Raw genomic sequence first — 21,065 nt, 5'->3', positions numbered from 1 at the left:
GGCCGGCCCGAACCCCCGACTCCCCATTGTTATCCGCGCCGCCGCCATCTTGAAATTGTTTTTCCCCTCAAGAGCCGAGTTGAGAATAGGCGGAGCTTCCTGGGTGGCGGGCGACGTCACGGGCGCGTCGCGCGTCACGGGCGCTGAGGGACGTCGCCGCCAGCCAATGGGAGGGCGAGGGAGCGCGGGCGGAGCGCAGAGCGATGGGCGGGCAGAGCGGCTGGCAGGACGCGGCCGTCGGCGCGTTTAAAAGGCAGGGGCCGGGTAGGGGCGGGGCGGAGCGGCCCGGAGCCGCCACTGGCGCGCGGCGGGGGGCGGGGCCTGGGGTGAGTGACGGGAGCGCGGCCGCCGCACGCCCCGCCCCCCGGCGGTCACTGAGGGAGATGGGCGGGGCTCCGCCCCGAAAGCGATGGCGGCAGAAGCGGCCGCTTAACCACAGCTCGCCCAGACGGCGGTGTCTGGGGACCCCGTCACCCCTAACCCGACCTTCCCCCGCTTTTCTCCATCGCTCCCCTTCGCTTCAAAACTGAACCAAAAAAAAAAGTAGTGATGAGGCCACAGAGATTTTTAAGTTTCTTTATTGATTAATTTTACATTATAATTTATTCAGGTTTTAATATATGCATACCGCATCTACAGTTACCTTATTGAAATGGACAGGTCTTTTGCACAAAATAAGTCACAGTCCTTGTTCAGGACCACCAGGGGTTCTTCCTTTTCTTTTGGAAACCTTGAGGCAATCCTGGCAATTCCAGACTGGGAGGGGAAGGCTTGGGGACACAGAGACTCTTGTCACCAGCCCCCCCGTGCAGATGAGCAGAAGAAATACAGAAAGCAGGAGACAACCATGACAAGCGATACCTCTGCAAGCACTCGGCCCTTGTCCAGCCATTCTCGAGCTGTGATAAGTCAGTGTTATCATAGCTGGAAGGCCGGTTCGGATTCAATTCTATTTCTGGAGCAGGTTAGTAGGTTAGCTGTATCTGTACCACCCCCCTTCACCAAAGGCCAAAAGAGGGGAAAAGAAAAAAAAAAAAAAAGAAAAAAGTCTTCAGCATTTCTAGTACCCTGTATTCCAGGTCTCTTAACTGTGTATAAGCACTCTTGTACATTTGTTCCTTCTAAAACAGCCTAAAACCCTTTCCTCGCTCTGGTCCACCAGACATAGCAAGTTCAGCTGCTGGACTCCATCCACTCCAGCACATACACACGCACATACGCACTTCAGTAAGACAGCTTCAGGTAGTTGAAGGTGTTTCAAACCTAGTTCACAGGTAGCAATCAAGCAGAGCTTCAATGTTTGGGAAACACTGCCATGGTTTACAGGCCTTCTTTATTGAGAAGGAGATAACATTTTTTTAAAGCCTTACAGGAAAAAGTAGCTAAGTCAATTTAACATTGAGTCACCCAAGTGAGAATGCAGGATAAAAAGTAATCTTTCACTTTGGAAAGTCTTTGTTTATTGTAGTGATTACTCAAGAAGCATACACTAAGGTATCAAAAAAAGCTGTAACATGCAGACAGGAGACCTTTTGAGCAGGTCTAGCAGAAGCAAATGTAGATTTACAGTTAGCTCTTATAYAATACTATGTAAAAGCTGATAGCAGATCTTAAGTTCATTCTTGATACTTTGAAATAATGTATGCAGAAGAACTGTCCAGGAGTTTAAGGCAATTTGCATATTAAGATAAAAATACTGATTAACAGTTATGTTGTGCTCAAATTGTTAGTCAACTTGAAACCATTTATATATACTTCATCTCAAAGGACTGAGAGTCATAAATAGCAGCTGCTCCTCGATAAAAATACAGTCCTGAGAACAAGCTAGTACCAATGCTTAAGCTATGACATCTTCCATGTCAGAGTATAAGCTATTTTGGCAGTAAGGAGCAGTCTCTACCAGGTGTTCAACAGGCAAAGGCATCCTAAATATGCAATAGCTCCCAACAGAAGTCTGAAATTACTTCCAGGATCTTGCTTACAATGGTTTATTTGCACACTACAGAAAGAGCAAGAAATCCTGCTATGCATTTGTGTCTCTAGCATTTCCAACACAACAACTAAGGGATACAACATAAAGACAGGCAGCAAAAGGTGTTTTCATTAAAAGAAAAAGTCTTTTAGTAATTGGTTAGATTGTTTGCAAGGTAATTAGAACACTTTCCTCCCCCACACCTGGGAATTATTTCCCCACTTGATACCTATGACCTAGCCCAAACAACACTGGAGTGTTTATATTCAGTGCAAGAAGAATAATTTTAGGACACTTACTCTAAACAAAGGCAAAAGCTTATCTATATAGACATCCAGACTCCAACATATTTGGTACAGTGTAATGAAGTTACATAGATTTCATCCTCAGAGGTATGCTCTTGTAGTGATCACCTGCATTCCACAAAAAGTGTTTGAAGCAGTATACTATTGTAGACTCAACACTTAAAAAAGGATTTATTCAGCTGGAATTGGAACTCCCTAACATTCACAATATAATTTAGGATGCATTTGTTACATGAATAGCAGATAAAAGACTTGAACAGTTTCACATATCAGTTAAGATATTCCACATGCTCCTTCCCCACCTACAAATACTGACATCTCATTTTCGTTTTGTTCCCCTCCCCCAAGATTCAGATCTACTTGTGTATCTGACCTCCTGTCCTGTTTCTACAGGAATAGACATACAGTGATTGGAGTGAGAGGATATGGGACACTGTCCTATCCAGTGTTTGGACCCTGGAAAGGAGTAGACCTAGCTATGAAAACTGACAATGAGCTGAACGTGAAGCACTTCAGCAACTGAGGCAAAGCTGCACTCAAAAAGCTGTATAGTCACAGAGAAAGGAGAGCATCAGTGACTGAACAGAAGGAAAAGGAAAAATAGTCTAAACACYTCAACAACCCTTTAGCTTTATGAGAAGAGTTCAAGGACTAACAAAATCCAATTTTCACAGGATTAAATGCCATACTAAGATGACCTACTCCAAATCCTAGATCATTTGTTAACACTTAAATCTGCTTTAGTCGCAGACAATGTTCATATTCCATATGACTAACCCCCTTCCTTCCACCCTTTCCTCTTCCCCCTCCCTCACAAAAGAGCAAAGTTGATTATGAAATTTAACTACTAGTTTTCCAATACATCCCACCCTGCTCCCAGTTTTATTTTTTGCTTTGAGGGAAGAGGGGTTGTCAACTATATTGACAACTTCTCTTTAAGCATAATTATCAAATTAAGGGATATCAAGACACTGGTGCATTTAGGAATTTACATGTTTGTAAAAAAAACTAGTTATAAAACCGCATTTTTAACATCTAGCATTTTCAAGATTTTCATTGTTATTTTTCACTAATTAATATATTAAATTAAGCCATGGGTTGAGACTGGCAAAGTTCTACCAAACAACAACAACAAMAAAAAAAAGCATTTAAAACCAAAATGAAAAGGTTAGTTATGTTACATTCCAAAATCCACAGCCCATTATATTAAATGCATTCTTTCTACAGGAATGATGTTCTTTAAAACAGATGATTGCAAAGATTTTACTGCTAGACACTCCATTACATTGGATAGTGTAACTGGAACCTGTGGATGGTGAGATCTTGAGGTTTGTCCAAGTTTCAATGTAAGGTGTCCAAGGTCCTCTCCCAGAACCAAGTTTGGAAAAAAATTACAGATCAAGTTCTTATGATTATTTTTTTCAATCTTTTCTTGGCTTTCTGTTTCTGGGTGATCTATTCACAGTCTCCTCCTCCTGCAAGRAAAAGTCATCTGTCAGCATCAAGGAAATCTAACTCAAGCTTGCTCTTAARAAGAGACTAAGAAAGGAAGAGAAGAAAAAAAAAATCTACGAACTTAAATTCTGATACTGAAGTCAAAGCAACTCCTGAAAGGACCTACTGCTGTTATCACCCCCTTCCTTTCCATACATGACAACACATAAATCCTCCACTTTTCACAGTGGATGTCCATTATTTGCTACATGTTTAACTGCTCCTACTGCTGTGAGAATCCCTTTAACTTCAGATTAAGAAATACTCCAACCCTTTAAGTTCACCATTATGTCAGCGTGGAACACTTAAAAGGTCACATCCTGATTACATACAAAGCAGAATAAGCCTTTCAGCTCTGKAAAGTGGTCTGTACCAAACAATCCCCTCTCCTGTCACAATACAGGGTCCAGGGCAGTGCCTTAACAGGGCTTCCTGCTATGCTTAAACTGGCCAAGGTGATTCTGATTTTACAGGGTCATTAAACTCTCTGAAGTTCTGACTTGGGGAGGGGGTGTTACACGGCAGTGGAAACAGTATCACATGAGCCAGGTTAACATTTCACTAAGGCTTGTATTACACTGACTTAATCTAGAAGACTTGCTTCAAAGATTAAATGTTTTTACCTCTGATGCATGTTTCCTGTCCTCTTCCTCCTCCTCTTCCTCCTCCTCCTCTTGACTAGCACTTCCTATATCAGCATCACTTTTCTGCTTCTCTTCTAAAAGAAAAAGTCTCATTCATTCTCTTTTCATTAAAAAGAATTACCTTCAGTAAAAACCTTCATTGCATTAGCTTAATTCCATATATATCAATACTGTTGGTTTATTCTTTTAAATAGAAAAATCAAAACCACTTTAAATATCGTTTGTCTACCTAGCTTTTCCTCATTTGCTTCTTCCTCCTCCTCCTCTTTCTCCTCTTTGTCTTTTTCTTCCTCTTTCTCTTCATTCATCACATCAGGTTGAGGAGCATCTGTCTTTTTGTATTCTGCAGCACTTGGCTGCTTCTAAAAGAAATTAACAAAATCAGACAGTTATTTGTTAAGTTAAGACAAGTTAAACCAAGTATCTTTAACTATTGCTTCTTACTATCAGAGGAATGCATACCTTCCCAGAACAGCAGAAAAGGACAATAAGGAACACTGGCAAAGCCACAGTGAGGATGTAGACTACCCAAAGCCAGGGACGCTCTTCAGCAGCTGCCATCATCTGGCCCACAACACCAGGCTATAAAACAAAGTGAATTGTCAAAATTCATCCCATACAGCAAATTGTAGCTAGTTTCTATCGACACYTACAGTGATTTCAAATAGGCCTTATGCAACTTTGAACATAACTATTTCATACCTCAAAACTTAAAGCTAACCAACACAAATATTTTTCTGTATTCGATAAACTGAAAGTTAGACTAACAGCTTAAGTTAGCAGCACAGTTGGCCTGAGCAAAGCCTCATGAAAAAGTAGCAAGTACTCACTGACATTTTTAATTGACTAGTACCATATTAAAATTACTGAGGTTCCAATAGGGTTTGTTTACCATAATCTCTAGCTTTGTTACATACACGTATTTTTTAACAGAAATTGTGGGAAAAGAAGGAATGCTCCTACTGTTCAAGTCAGAAGTACATAACTAGGCTTGTTTCTCACCTCAGCAGCACCATCAGCTGCTTTTTTCAGTCCCCATCCATCACTGGCCCAGTCATCAGCCACAGCTCTTTCAGTACAGATAATAAAATTGTCAAAAAAGATGTCAGAAGTCATTGACCACAGCTCAAGTCCCACAGCACTAAATGGAGTCATCTTGAAAGGTTCCAAATCTTCAAAGAAGTCTGGATTTGGGATCTTCCTAGGTTTCCATATACCCTAGAAAAGATACAGGTATTCAACCTTACCTACATTACCTAGCATACAGTCTGCATTTTAGTTTTCCCTCCCACTTTGAACCAGAGACTTATTCATTCCACAGGCACCCATGAATACAGTGTTTGCAGATGCAAACCTTCATGTCTTGGGAATCAGTCTGTGCTACAAAAAAGTGAGCCCTAGCAAAATAGCACCTTGAATCTGTCCGAGTCCACTTTGCGCTCTTAATTAGACCTGCTGAAATTAAGTTATCCTGCTTTTTGAAAGAGAAATGCTGTACTGGCCAACAATTTACACAATCAACAAAACTAACCTGATAGTTCACATTATCGATCATTGGAGGCTTCCATTTGCCTTTGTAGTTTGGATTGTCAATCATAGGTCGCTGCCAGGTACCACAGCCAGGGGCTGTCTCACATTTTGGATTTGCAATCTGAGGTGCCTCCCATTCACCATCCATATCCTCATCCCTGAAATGAAAAATTCAGTTTAAGTCTGCCCTTTGTCTCTATACAGAATAAGGCTTATTTCATCTGACCTCTGGGAAAGTTTCTGCAGTAAAATAGTATAGCACAGGCTGGCAGATAAGAACACTCCAGAGGAAGTATTTCAAGTAGCCTGACAATACAGAAGCTCAAAAAAAGCCAGTCACTGAACATAGCCTCCATCTTCCAAGCACTGTACAACTGCAAAATGACTATCCCTGTCCTGTTCAGCTTACAATCTTCAAAAGAGGAGTCGATGAACGTACAGAAGAAAGCCAAAAATGCAAGACTGTTTAGATCAACTTCATCTTCTACTTTTGAAGCAGGGTAGCTTTGTTAGAGAACAACAATGGACAAGCTATTTTTTGTAGCTGTAAAACCCAGTGCATAAGCCATGAAGTGTCTGCTGTTATTTACAAAATGCAGTCAACATACCAATCCTCTGGTTTCTCAGCATCAGGGTCTGCTACATATTCTGGCTCATCATCCAGCCAACCCTCTGGTTTCACAGCATTTTCATCTGGAATCTTTGCAGGAGCATCTTCATCCCTTTAAGACAGCATTTTATATATCAACACACACAGAAGTTTAACCTCACTACATGATTCTATGCACTCTGAACAAGTGAACTGATCTGTGCTACCAGCCAGCTTCATTTTACATGTTTATGTGCAACATCATGATTTAAGAATAGAATTGCCTTGCTATCTATGTTACAGACTTGCTTCATGACACAGCCACGTCTATAACTCTAAGGATAATACTGCTTAACTACTTTTCAAAGTCAATCCAAAAACAGGCATATTACAAGTCTTGCATTTTAGTGCTCACTGCAACCACGCATCTGAATTTAAAATCAAGTCTATGGTTCATTGAGCACAGATTCAAAGACAGAAAACCAGCATCAGTTTCTGGTTGAAGATGTCAAATATTTCAGTCACTTGTAACCAATTATACAAACTATAAGCATCTTGGTTTTACTYCCAGCAATTTATTTTTTGAGCTAATCAGGGATGAAAATATTAGCTAGCTTAAATGCTTCTGGAAAACCTTGATCTATGGCACAGTAACAGAAGCAATAAACATTATTTCCTACAGAACATGGATCTTGTCTGCCTTCATCTCCCAAGACAGTGGTTCACCTGCCCTAAACTGCCTTTGTTTTGATTACAAGGGTGAGGCTCAGTACCTTCTACAAGTCATCCGAGAAGGACTTTTTGATCAGGACCAAATTATGAGGCTAAGGCCTCCCTCAGTTCCACATCTCAAACAGCTTACCAGTCATCTGGTTTAACAGCATCCGAGTCTGGAATTTTTGGTCTCTCATCCCAGTCCTCAGGCTTCTGGTCATTTGGGTCCTCAATCTCTCGAGGTGGATTCACAGGAGGAGACATATCATTTAACAAATTCCCACTGTTGACAACCGTTTGATCAACCAGTATTTCAAAACTGTTATCAGGATTCAAGACTAGAAGAAAAAAAAAGTCAGTGTAGTCTTTGCATGCATATATATGTATATAAACACACACACTATTTTATAAAGTACCACTCATCCACACTGTACAACATGAGTTTCAGCAATATAAGCTACCATCTGCCCAAAAACTGTTCTTAAGTTGTTAAAACCTTTCTCCTTATGTTTAAATGGTTATATATCACTTCTCATCTTGGCAGAGAAAGGATCTGCTGCAGATTTATTAATTACCAGAGCAATTTGACAAGTTGACTTTGACACAGTAAGTATTGCTTTAGTATCTATCACAAACAGTATTTGCACCCATTCTCCTCAAGAATGGGTCTCCTGTATGCATTCACAATCCTACTACTGACACACAAGATTTAATCTTTCTCATCCTGTATCCATTGTTATCTCCATAGTAAAAATAACTAGAGATCTTTCCGAGTACTTCCTGAAAGATTTTAGTCGTACCTTAATACAACAAACCAGACATTATACTTCAAGAACAACTTCTGCCTGGCATGGAGGTACAGCCTCCTCTCCACCTGAGATTAAGCTATCCGAGCCTAAGTACAGAACTAACCAGCTAAAAATAGGAACTACACAAAGATGACTTCAAAAACTAAGCCCTGAAACCACTGTTTCCAAAGAATGAAAATCTCTTGGGAGATCAAATCACTATTACTATTTCCCTCCAAGTCCAAAGCCTAGTATACCCCAAATTATTAGGATGCAACATTCAAGTACTTTATGTATGTGCGTAATGATTTTGGATACACTCCGCATATCAAATCATTCATGACTGACTTCTTGAAATTCATATTATGAGCAGGAAACCTTACATGATTCGAGAGTTCTTGTAAGGAAGAAGTATACAAAATGTATAGCAAGACCAGTTTTTGCATCCATAGYTTAAAGGGTTTTTTAGTTGCATGAGATGTTGACAGACATATTCAGTTACTCATTCGGATTATTTCACATATTTTTGATTACGGAAAGATAGAAGTAGTTATAAACAAGCATAGTTAATAGTCATCGTACCCAGTGTGTAAAGGTGGGTCTTCTTATCAGTAAAGTAGGTCTTCAGGTCCGCATCAGGACGCTTTGCATGCTTCTCCTCATATTTACCAGTCTTTGGGTTCTTGTGCCGAAAGATGAAGTGCAATTTATAGTCCTCTCCGCATTTATCAGGGCCAAACATGATTGTATATGGAGTTTTGTCATGRAATTGATCCTTTAAAACAATGCAAAACTTTAAGTAATCTCAAAGTAATGGAATTAAGCCAYTGCTCACTATAAGAGCCTCCAATTTATTAGAGGTTACATAACTTGTATTAAGAATTTTTAGTGTGGGTACTTTGCTGGTTTGTATCACAGCTACATGCCAAGAACACCCAAAACAAACAGAAAAACACTCCCACACACACCCTAATGCCAGAATTAGGCATCTTTTTGATTTGGTCTCAATTTTCCAGATGGAAATTAATGGCTCTCCAAGAGTTATCAACAAGATACACTTAATTACGGTTATCACTAATGAACAATATACATATCTCTACATTATGAAAGATTAAAACGCTATCAGTACAGAACTATTACACCATTGATATAGTGACTAAGTTGTCCAGTGATTCTCTCATATAAAGATGTAAGCATTAAAAGTGAACTGATATGTATCTGATTTACAGTTATACAAGCTAGTCTCAATTTAAGAGCTAACTACACATAATAATGTCACCTTCGAACACTGCAATCAAGTCTACTTGTTCTTGCTARTGTTATTCTGCTATTCAACATACATAAAACTGGTCAGCCAGCCAAGCAGTCTTTCAGGTGTTCTATGTAATATAATTTTGTTGAATTTGGCATCTGTATTGATAACAGAACTCAAACGAGACAGAGGGAAAGGAGAATGATGGTAGTAAGTCAGAGAAGGTACTTTCTGTAACATCTAGGAAGATGGTTAAAGAGAACACATGGGCTGCACAAGCTCTGACTCAATTGGTTAAAACACTTAGGGCAGGTATATGATTGAGAACAAAGACTAGTAATCATTTTCTCTCAAACTTACTATGGTCTCTCCCATTAACTGTACTTTTAAGACACTGCAGAAAGACTGCAATCAAGCACCATTTGCCAAGCACATGGCTATATACAGCTCTTACGGCTGTATAAGCACCACCTAGGCCAACTTTTAATAAAAATAGTATTTCCTTTTAAACCATATCCAGTACCTCACAACTGACCTCAAGTCAAAGTCTAGGCAATAAACGCAATGATATTTTAGTTATTGGCATTAGTTTGTTTAACATTATACATGGAATTTTCCTTCTGRGCAGCTGCTTCCTATGCAGGTCTCTCCACCTATACTGGCTACTTCCATAAGATACCTCTTCTCTGGTGCTAGAACCTAAGAAAATCTGAATTGGTGCAGACTTCAGCARAGAGGTAGAACTGCTCAGCTATTAGAGAACTTGGATCTCACACAAGGGGCCAAGAGATATTAGTATTCATCTTCTCCAAATAAAACACAGTGGGAAAACACCAAGGGCAAAGTACATTAGAGATCAGGCCCTAAATACACAGCACTGTACTGAAGAGGCTTCTTTAGGAAAAAGTGAAAGATAAAAGCTTTCTTTCATGGCATAATACTCAAAGTAGCCACATCACTCACCAGGTTCAGTTCTGGGGTTTTTGAAAGTAATTTCACATAGGCCCCACCACACTCTATTCCATTTTGGAAGTTGACTTCATATCTAGTTTTAGTTTAGGACAGAGAAGTGGAGAACATGTTATGACAAAAAAGGTCACTGTCATATTTCAAGATGAGAGTTTTCAAGCACAGATTCAGACTAACACTGATCTGTTGCTGTTTGTTTTTACATCAGGAGTCTAACGAATTTTATAAAAACCACACACCATACTTTATGGACTAAACAGATTCACAAGGGCCTGAGAAACAGAAACCAAGGATTTAGAAGACTTAATCTAAGATGAAAGATTAAAGGAATTGAGTGCTGGTCTAGAAGATTACAATTTAGGAGGAGAAAAGGAGGAGGAAAAAGGCTGCTCAGTGTGTAAGCGACTGCAATATAGTTTAAGGCAAACTAGTACCTTCCCCATAACTACTAGGGCTACAGACAACTCAATTTGTAAAGTGATTAAAACCGGAACAGTCAGATCCTAGAAAAAGCACTTTAGAGTTGTAACAATACAACAGAGTATTTAGGGATACCAAGGAGTGCGAAAAAGGCAAGACAYGTCTGCCAGGAGTAGGTAAGGTATACTTGATCCTCTCTCAATGCCAGCAGCTGGAGTGGGTGACTACTTGAGATTTTTAGTTTCGTCTTTTAAGCCAAAACTAAATGGTCATGCAAAGCAAAGTGACCAATTCATAACGCTGGACAAGTATGACTTAGCTTACTTTTCTTTTTACTTGCAAAGTGGGTCATATGCCACAGTTCAGCTGTTCTCACTGAAAGATTTTTTTCTTCTTGCTAGTCTAAGATGCATGCAAGTAGATTCTTCTGCATCAGTTATGGCCCAACAAATCTAAACAAGCTGTTCATCTTCCATGACAGATGAACAAAGGAAGGAGGAAACAAGTGCATCTTTAGCACTGCCCATTCCACCTTGGAAAGAAGGGACAGTTTACTAAGTGCACTGACTTACAGCTGGACCACCCAGTATTTGGGCAATTAACAGTACAGGAGTCAGTTGGCTGACATTGTTAGCACAGTAAACCAAATGAACTGCAGTCTAGAGACATGTGATCCAGTCTAGTTTTCAGAGACTACTTTTTCAGGCTTCACAGCACAAGCTCTTCCTTCTGAAGGAGCCATACTGTTCACACCTGACACCACTTCCTTCTTTATGGATCCCTGTTGCTACTTTATTGTTACTGAAATGGCATTGTGATAGATAACAATATTTTGTGTCATTCAGACCCCCAGGCAACAGAACTTCAGTTTCTGAATAAAAACTTCAGCCTGCTATGTCACCACTGAAATAATGAACACTATAAGTTATCTTTTACTTACTGTACAATAAGGGGTTTGGTATCAAATACAAAGGGCTTTGAAAGCTTGGATGAAATTGCGTGATGTTTGGCTCTGGTTACTAGTACAAGCCCTTTGTCTCCTGGAAGCTTAGTGTCCTTCATATCTTGGACTTCCCATTTACCTGAGGGGAGAGAGACAGAAAACCAAGCATTCTCAAAATTTGTCCAAGGCAGACTAACTTAAACAGAGAAGTCAGCATTCTGTAATCACATCCTGTAGGGCGCCTTCTAAAGTTATTACTGTAGCATCTTCACTAAAAACTGTTTGAAAACTAAGTTGATTGTCTAAATCGGGACTACACTTTACACTAGCTAGATATATAAACACTTCCCTTATTTTCTATATACAGGGAATATTACCTCATCTTGAAAACAGAAAACACTAAGACCTCTTCGAAGTGCASCTCTTTCGAAATGACAGAAGACATCAAAAGTATCTACCATTTAGACAAAACCCCCCAGGTAGCACTCACCATCATATTTGGCAATCTCATCATCTGTATCATCTTTCTTTGCTTTGGAAAGGATCCATCTAGAATCAAGACATCCACTAGTCAGAAAGACAGGGTTCCCCCCCTCCCCTTAAAAAAAAAAAAAAAAAGCTTACTTTCCTTTTTATCCTCCCACTGCTCTTAAGAAAAGATGTCCTACGACTAGATCACAGAGTCTAGATCCCCTGAGGAGTTCTGTTCCATCAGCCTGGATAATTCTCTGCATTTGCCATCTATCCTTCACCCACAAGTAGGAGGATCATTGCCTGAGCATCTTGCTCTTGTAAAAGTTCTCACTATGCAAATCTCTAGTACCTCCCTATCTTAACTTATTATCTGAAGAAATAAAAGTGAGAAGGATTAAAACACTATACTTGCATGGCACATTTTCCCCTTGTTATTGGCACCTAAGGATATACTAGCTTAGCACTTTAACAGCCAGCATTATAAAGTCACTGCTCTAATTCCCCCCTACCAATTGCCATTTGATTCAGCTTTGAAAAGCGTATGCTCCAGGAAGGAAGTTTCACTCCCTCTCCCAGGGTAATTTAGTCATTTATTGTACTGAAGTATCCTTCAGGTTATATACTTACCCATCCAGAGTTCCTTTATCAAAGTTTTCTGCAAAATAGACTTCGCCTGTTGGAACAGGGGCCCTGTAAGTAACCTGTTGGAGAAAAGATATGTAATTTATCTTTAAAGGTATGTTTTCTCCCCCAAAGTAGTAAATGTACATACAGCTCATTTCTCCTCTATACTGAGATAGKGTTTACCTGGAACACTCCAGCAACATAAATACAAAAGTTATGTACATATTGCTGCTTAGGCCACGCCATTGTGTTCTTGTCTGCAGCTAAAACTCAAGTATGTATCTAGCTGGAAACATTAGCATTCTCTCTGATAATCACATCAGAAGATCTCAAGCACAGATCTAAGTCTTCAGGAAGATGGAGGACAAGAAAGAATAGGAAAGACGCAGCTAAACTTAGTTCCAAATCTTACTCCTAGATAGAATTTTTAATTAATCTACAACACAGTAAATATCAACAGATCTCTAATCAGACTCACATTACTACATTACTAACTATAACATGACTTAAGAGAACTTTCAGGACAAACCTTTGGAGCTGGAGGAGGAGTACTAGTTTCGGACTTTGACTCTTCTGCCTCCTCAATGCCATCATCCAAGTCATCCTCGATATCAACTACATCATCACCATCATTGTCATCTTCCATATCATGTGCTTGGACAGCAGGAATTCCAAGAGCCAGCAGYGTCACACACAGTAGCCATTTCAGCTCCATGATCTGAATACAATACAAGGGGAAAAGAGGTCAAACCAGCGCTGCACAGAGCAAGTTGTTCTGCTTCTTTGTATGTTAACAAGCATCCTATACAACAGGTAAACTGCCTAGTCCCACTACGGGAAGAAAGCCCCAATCTTACAGTAAATAAAAGAATTAAAAAGATGTCTGACTGGTTGAGATGGGTCTAAAAACCTCTTGGAGAAGAACATACATAAAGCAAAAGTATTTAATGCAGAACAGATGTTAATGGACTAGAGGAGCATATGCCCAAGTTCTGCAGATCATGCTGTAGAAGTATTAGAATTTTGCTGCTTTTACACTGCCATAGTCCCTGAGCAGAACAGTAGGCACACATGTACACAATACATTCCCTACACTTGCAAAAGACTGAACAGAAAACCCATTTCTTGCTTGGAAAGAACTTGAAGCATGTCATACAGAAGCTGACATTTCCATTCAGTTCAGGCATTTACAGTCCTTCAAGTATAATGAAGCAATCATTCCTCTATGCCCTGTTCATTATTTTTCTTCCTTCTTCCACCTGTGGGACACTAGTGTTTTCATTCACCATTTCATTTCCCCATGATTTACTCTAGAACAACAGCAAGTCATTGGTACTACCAGATACTGAAGTAGATCCAGAAGACTCCTACTGGCTGCTCAGACAGTTACTTTGATTCCCTTCCCCTCAATCTCTACATTAAAGGGATGATCAACATCCTTGATCAACACCAGAGGGATGTAACAGATACTCTACACAGTTGAAGCGTCCCGCTTCAACTGGTCTAGAAGGTGCATCATAACACCTAAAACACAGTGGACTCTGTCAAGTTGTAGCTCTGAAGAGCTCTGTAAATGAAAGGGGTTTCAACTCTGACTTGATTTTCTTGCCATAGAGATTACTGCACCTGCACATGGATACAGTTGCCAGTGCTCTCACCAGGCTGCCCACAGTCTTACTCGCTCAAGCAACCTATGCTTTGCTTGCCTTTGCTCCTTTGAATTACATTCCAAAGTTTTCTTCCAAAAAAATAGAGTTGCCACTGAGGATATGTGCATATATAAATAGAGTTTAAAACTGAACAAAGTCTATCTTCTGCACTCTCCTGCCTCAGGCTGTAGCCCTGCAGCTGAAGGCTCACAAATAACTCGGAGCTAACAGAGCCCATAGGGGCATATGGTCATGCTAGGAAACAAGTTTTCAACTTTCTGAAGTACGCTTAGGCAACTAAAAGCTTTATTAGCCCTATCCAATATACTGAAATCCAGTTGCACACCACATCTCCTTATTCTTTAAATTACTTCTGGTGGCACAAGGGGTATTTTACAACTACAAAAAAAAATCATATTTTAAAGACCTGTGTTGAGGTCATGCCCARTTTATCACTACAGCAACATGCAATTGCAGCCAGTTTTCTAACAATAGCGACTGCCTCGAGGATTATGGTCTAAATACATGCTCACAACCCTCCCCCCCCCCCGCCTCACCGTTCAGGCAACTGCACCAAAACAGCTTGGAGCCAAAAGGATACAGCTCACACCATGATCAGCTGATAAAAAAAAAAAAACAAAAAAACAAAAAACTTTGAAGTGTTGCTACATATGAGCAGAGCCTGCTTGTTCTTTTAATGCAATGTACAGCCAGAACCAAAAACAGTTACAGACCTCACATGCTCCCAATAGATCCCATTACAAATGGGGGAACTGCAATACARAAGAGTTGTCAAGCACTTCCCAGCCCTTAGACATGCAAGTTCCTTCAGCACATGAATCCTTACTCTGAATTTGGCCTATGTGCCTGAAGCAACAACAGACTAGACCACACAGTGACACATTTCCAGCAGAAGAGTTGAATTTYGTTTTACCTTACAGGAGAGTCTCAAAGTATACTTTTAACAGAGAGAGATTGAGTGAGATTTTACCCCACATTTCACAACTGTTTTCAAATTACATCCCTTAGACAGAATGACTACTTCATTAYTGGGGAAGTGTTATGAGGAAATTCACCTTAGAATAAACATTAAGGTTTAAGATAAACCAATGCTTTCCCCTCCTTCTATGAGGAAGGAGTTTTCACATAGCTCCTCCCTAGCTTGTGCAAACGAAATTAATGGTTTAGCACACAAGAATCCCTTAAGTAATTTCACCACTAGCCAAACAGCTGTACCTTCTGGTGAAAGAATCAGATTGCCCCTTCTAACTTTCATGCCAGTACACAGACTTCATACTTAAGAATTACCTACTTTACAATCCCACCCAAACTAGGACCCTTAGGAAACATCTGTCAGCATCAAACGGACTTTGCTTAGTGCTAGCACTTCTTCAGTGGCTAAGTGGCAAAGCCACACGGCCTGACTATAATTTTCTTGGCCTGATATTGCAATACCCTGGTTTCCTGCRTGCAAGCTTGCTCCTGGAATTCCTCCAATTCCATCAGTGACCCACACAGCAAGGGCAGAAACTTCTCCATTCTGTGGATCCAGTGGCTAGGAGCCATTCCAGCTGAGCTCCTAGCACAACCCTACACATCTACACTCTAGGGTCTACACTTAAAAGATACAGTACTGTCTAAATTTAAGGCTTGTGGAACCTTGCTTTAAGCTAAAATTACTATCTGTTCAAGTTTCCAGGCAAGCTTTTTTTTTTTTTTTTTTTTTAAAAAAGAGCTAAGGGCACAATGAGAAGCTAATCTAGTTTCATGTCCTTGCTTCTTTATAATCATTGGCAAGCAGTTTTCACGAGTTTATATCGCTACAGAAAGCTGTTTAAGACACCTCCTACACATTAAATCAGTCCCGAATCCACATGAGCTATTATTTGTACACCTTGAGCACTAACTGGTAGCACCACCAGCAACTACTGGTTGTCATGCCAAGCTTCATATTCTGTTAATCTAGCAATTAACAGACTAAATTATAAGAAATAAGAGAAATTAATTGCCCTCTCAAAAGGGCAATTTAAGCAAAGCATAGGTTTTGTTTTTAAAAAAAAATCTACTTTTATCCATAACAGATGTACTGCTACAAGAGAAAATTTCAACTTCAGTTCACACAATCCTTAGGGACACAATATAAACATGATTATGTCCTAGTAAATTAGGTTATTCCTTAATAGGAAAGGATGGAAAGAAGACGGAGAGAGAATAAAGTTTAAGGGAGGGAGACAGAAGAAATTCAGTTTTTATACAAGACATGCTAAAAAATGACGCTCTACCTAAAGTTAAGTTGCTAGGAACTGTACGTGCTCAATCACCTAAAACATAGTCACTTTATTATGAAGAGAGTTCTCACGTGAAAGTGTCCAGTCTGCAAGCAGTTGTCACCATTAACCATTTTTGAAACTCAGCCTGCACTTCTGTTCTCTAGTTTTAMCTGTGTAATATTTCTGAAGGTTACTCTACTTCTGATGAGGCAGCTGCCAAAAGCCTTTAACAATGGAAGCCTTTCACGACGGACAGAGCTTCTGAAGTCTCCATTCTGCCTCAGTGGAACTCATTTCTACCATGCAACACTGCTCCAAGGCAAGACTTCATCTACCTTTTTTATATGCCCTTCAGACACTTATAGACACTGACACACAGCTTGTGCTGAAGGGCAAGTTACTGCCATAGAATACCAAAGTACTAAGTAAGAAAAGAGCTCAACATCACCAGGGCTAACAAATCACTTACTTGCTCCATTCCTGTGCGTTCATCCACAGCCAGCTTCCACACTACAAAAAGGATAACTTACATTTAAGTAGTATTCACCAAGTGCTAAATGTCAGAAGGCTGAAACATTGTCTTCAGCAAAGTATGGGAGATGTACCAGTGCACCAAGAATGGACACCTGAAACTGCTGCCCTACAGTTTTTTTTTTTCCCAATGGAAAAGAACTAAAACAAGCTGGAATGAGATTCAGGGACAGGATCAGCTTCTTGCAATAAGAGTAGCACTCACTTTATGGGATTATCATCTTCAGATTTCAAAGCCCTTGAGAAAGTCATGCAGCCTCAGAGATTACATATATGTGGGGTGTGTGTGTGTGTGTGTGTGTGTGTGTGTGTGTGTGTGTGTGTGTATTATAGGGCATAAAGGCTGAAGTTTTTTTTAATTATTGGTATGACACTGAAAACTCTTGAGCCATACAGCAAATAATTACCCTGAATCTCTAACATATAGTGGGTGGGATAGACAGTGAATGGACCCACCTGTTAAGTCCTTTGTTATTTTACTTCCAGAACACGCTGTTGAGAAGGCTACTTCCTTGTCATGTTAAACAGAGCCTGCAAAACCAGTTTAAACATCTCCTTGGTTACTGACCTATTGAGTGCTTCATCAAGCCAGTTCTCAGCAGCACACATTTCAGACTGTATAAGTACATTTACATTGACACTAGATATCTAGTTTAGTAGCCTGATGAAAGAGAACAGTCTTTTAAAAATAAGAGCACTTACTATGAACTACACAATAGCCATATAACTGGAAGAGTATCAATGGTTTCTATCTCAGCAACATCTCATTTCAGAAGCCTTCAACTGATAGAGTTATAAACAACAATCAAATCTGGCTAACRTATCTGCAAAGCAAAGTTTGCTAGGAAACTCTACTGATCCAAACACCAGATTTAAATACAGCACTCCACTTAGAGTGGAAGCATAGTAGTAAATAACGCACACACAGTGTCATCATGCAGGGCAAGAAACTACTTTTGTTTCTCTAAATATTTTTTCCCCTGTAAAGAAATTCAGTGTACTTAAGTAGAGAGGCAGATATCCACTTTTCTTCTCAAACAGGATTTTTACTGTTCTAGCAAAGGTTTGGCTACCCTACTTGATAGTACACTGGCATCTTGAAGTTAGAACTACTGAAGAGCAGAGGGATCCATCTTTTCTGCATCCCAAGTTTCCCTCACCCTTCACTGTGTACATCCCAGCCCCTCAGCTCTGCCAGAGGCACTGTTTACAGTGAACTAGCACCTGTTTCAAGATGGTTACAAGTCTTTCTATCACATTATTTTAACTCTCAATCAATCAGCTAATTCAAACCAGCACACAAAGGTACAAAGAGTTGAAGGAGGACAAGTGATGGCACTGAGAGACAGAAAGTGGCCATGGATAAATGAAATTAAGCTCTTGGCAAGCAGTGTCAGCTTAATGCTGTAGTTCATGCGCACTATCATCTTTGCTTGTCAAAGGCACAGCTGTCTTTAGGCAGACTTGGGAGATCTACAGCCAAGCCAAATAACCAATTTTGCAGCCAAGTTCCACCATTTCAGAAACTTGTTAGTTACTTGCCCACTCCTCTGCGAGGGACAGTTTTTGTTATGTTCATATATGCAGCAATTCATACAATGTAGACAAGACTATTTTCATTTAAATGTTTAGCTCTGCAGTTAGACATTTTCAGAGTTGGGAAGGTTTTGCCTTTAACATGGTAACTCAGTAAGCAGCAGACAAGGCTAAACTAAAACTGCCTCACTTACAACAGGCCAGAGGCTGGAGCACTGCATGAAGGGTCCTTTTATGGAGGGGGTCGTTAAGATACACTGCTACCTAAGACTTAATGAAAAGTCTCCTAGAGAGGATGTTTTGCTTTCTGTTTGGGTTGTAAGGAGCACAAATGAGGTAATAAAAGGTGACAGCAACAACACTCACTTTTAATAAGCATTTCAAACATGTCAGTTTCTAAAAATAACATACATCAGTGCACACATAGTAAAGGAAAAAACACCATGTTCTGTTTGTCAGCAAAGAGATCATTCATGCAGAACTGGAAGTCCTTGGAGGACAGAGACACAACTGCAAGGTTTTTGGACCATAAAACAGATGGGCTGTTAGAGAAATTATGGTAGCTGGGGATGGTGGGGGGGGAGGGATCTGAAGATGCCCCAAGATTTCAGACTTATGTTGAGCAATGAATTCAAGTTTGCACTGCAACAGAATTAATGCCAGAGAGAACAGGGTATCGTCATGATCATTACTAGGGGCAAAAAAGTTAAAGGCCAGAAAAGGAAGGACTAAATACAAATTACAATGTATTCTTGGTCAAAGATTTATTGGTTTATTTAGAGGAAGTGCTGGGACACATCAAATAAAAGGGCTCTTTAACAGAAGTGGCAAGCTCTCTCAGTATTCTGCATTAGATTTTCCTTCTTAGGAACGCAGTAGATGCTAGGAAACAATATACATCTTGTATTCAGCTTGTAATGTAGTATGTGTAGTGTATGAGCATCCCCTTCATAACAACTCATCTTACTGGATTTTTTTTAAAGAAAAAAAACTAGAAGCATTGAAACTTAAGACAAACACTAAATTTAATTCAAAGGTTCTTCTAGTTTTGTTTAATATTTTGGATAATTGGATTAACCTATGTAATATGACCAAACCAACAGTAGGCTTGGTAAGGGAGTTTCTGAAGCCATTTTAACTGCAGTGCCAACATAGAGTACACTTTTACACCACTCCTATTTTACCCCTTAGGATATACTAAAACCCAAATCTCAGTAGATAGTGCTCCACAAAATTAGTTTATTAGCTATGCTTATTTGACTGTGTTAAGCAAACCTAATTTAGAAAAACATTACACTCCTAGAGACAAGTTTCCAGACATCTCAACATATTCCAAACAAGCTCAGCAAAAATATTTCCCTTTGATGCTCTGCAGAAACATTTAAGTTGTACTACTAGTAACACTGAAGTCTCAACCTTACCATAACTACTACAACCATTAACATCCACCTGTTTCCCTCCACATTCAGGTCACCCACAGCCTCTCTCATTCTATAGCCTAGAAAGTTCTCAACCACAAAACCAAACGTGGAAGTTCATTCTTTAGTATGAAGACAGATAAGAAAGCAGTAGACCTACACTCACTTTAATTCAAAGGGGTTTTTGATTATTTTTTGAAAGCATGCAACACAATTTGAGCTATAAACAAGAATGAAGGTCTCAGTTACACACACTACACACTCAACCCAAATAATACTCAAGAGCCAAATCAATGTATGCATTTTAAGTTCTCAAAATTCTCAGCCTTTGCTGTTAGCGGTTTCCTCTTCCACAGCTCATCTTTGGCCTCGCTTACTCCTTTRCACCTACCACGTCTTCCCTACTGGTTGGGCCTCTAGTTCTGCGTCTTCATCTCCCCCTTTCCAGAGGCTTCTACTTCCTCTCCCACAGCCCGCATCCTGCCACATGTTGATACGGTTGACCGCCCCCTACCCCCACCCCAGCACAGCCACCTATTTAAGCTCGGCATTTCGGCATTTTCAGGTAAAGGCGACTTCCCTATTCTCACTGCCGACGTTAAGGCCGCAAGCCAGATAAAAACCCCAAGCCGCACGCCAACCCGCCCACCGCCCCCCCTCGAAACCCTGCCTCTGTCTCCCCCCCCGGCACCTGAGGAGCGCTGCGAAGGGCCTTATCACCCCCGCCCGGCTGCGCCGTGCCACAGGCCCTGCCCAGCCCCTTCCCGCCTCCCAGCCCAGAAGCTACCAGAAGCCCCGCTGCTCCCCACCGGGCCTGCCCGGGGTTGCCGCCGCCCCGCGCCCGCCCTGCGCCGCACGGGGCTCCCCCGGCGCCCCCGCTCAGGCTCCTCGACTGCCTCCACCCTCCCCGCCCCCTGCCTCGGGGCCCCCCGCCGCCTCCGCC

At 40.6% G+C, this 21,065-nt stretch overlaps 1 protein-coding gene across 3 annotated transcripts; it reads right to left on the bottom strand.

Moving 5' to 3' along the window:
* Window positions 1-1,432: 1,432 nt before the first annotated feature.
* On the bottom strand, window positions 1,433-17,699 carry CANX (calnexin). Of its 3 annotated transcripts, XM_085312880.1 has the most exons (16): window positions 17,625-17,699; window positions 17,107-17,147; window positions 13,248-13,436; window positions 12,722-12,795; window positions 12,111-12,169; window positions 11,618-11,759; window positions 10,252-10,333; window positions 8,619-8,811; window positions 7,397-7,586; window positions 6,554-6,667; window positions 5,947-6,103; window positions 5,418-5,633; window positions 4,878-4,997; window positions 4,645-4,777; window positions 4,395-4,489; window positions 1,433-3,752 (listed from the first exon to the last, which is right to left on the bottom strand). In XM_085312880.1, exons 2-16 carry the CDS (start codon window positions 17,113-17,115, stop codon window positions 3,699-3,701), a joined length of 1,827 nt encoding a protein of 608 aa, XP_085169006.1. In that variant the 5' UTR covers window positions 17,116-17,147; window positions 17,625-17,699; the 3' UTR covers window positions 1,433-3,698. The 3 variants fall into 3 exon arrangements, with proteins under 3 accessions (XP_085169006.1, XP_085169008.1, XP_085169007.1); XM_085312882.1 differs by lacking the exon at window positions 17,107-17,147; XM_085312881.1 differs by lacking the exons at window positions 17,107-17,147; window positions 17,625-17,699 and adding an exon at window positions 14,925-14,986.
* Between the last annotated feature and the right edge of the window lie 3,366 nt (window positions 17,700-21,065).

The sequence above is a fragment of the Rhea americana genome, unplaced genomic scaffold (genome assembly GCF_003343005.1).
Source record: "Rhea americana isolate MKP2758 unplaced genomic scaffold, rheAme1 scaffold_37, whole genome shotgun sequence".
Taxonomy (NCBI): domain Eukaryota; kingdom Metazoa; phylum Chordata; class Aves; order Rheiformes; family Rheidae; genus Rhea; species Rhea americana.
The sequence above is the reverse complement of the archived record's forward strand: the minus strand, read 5'-3'. Positions and strand labels throughout refer to the sequence as shown.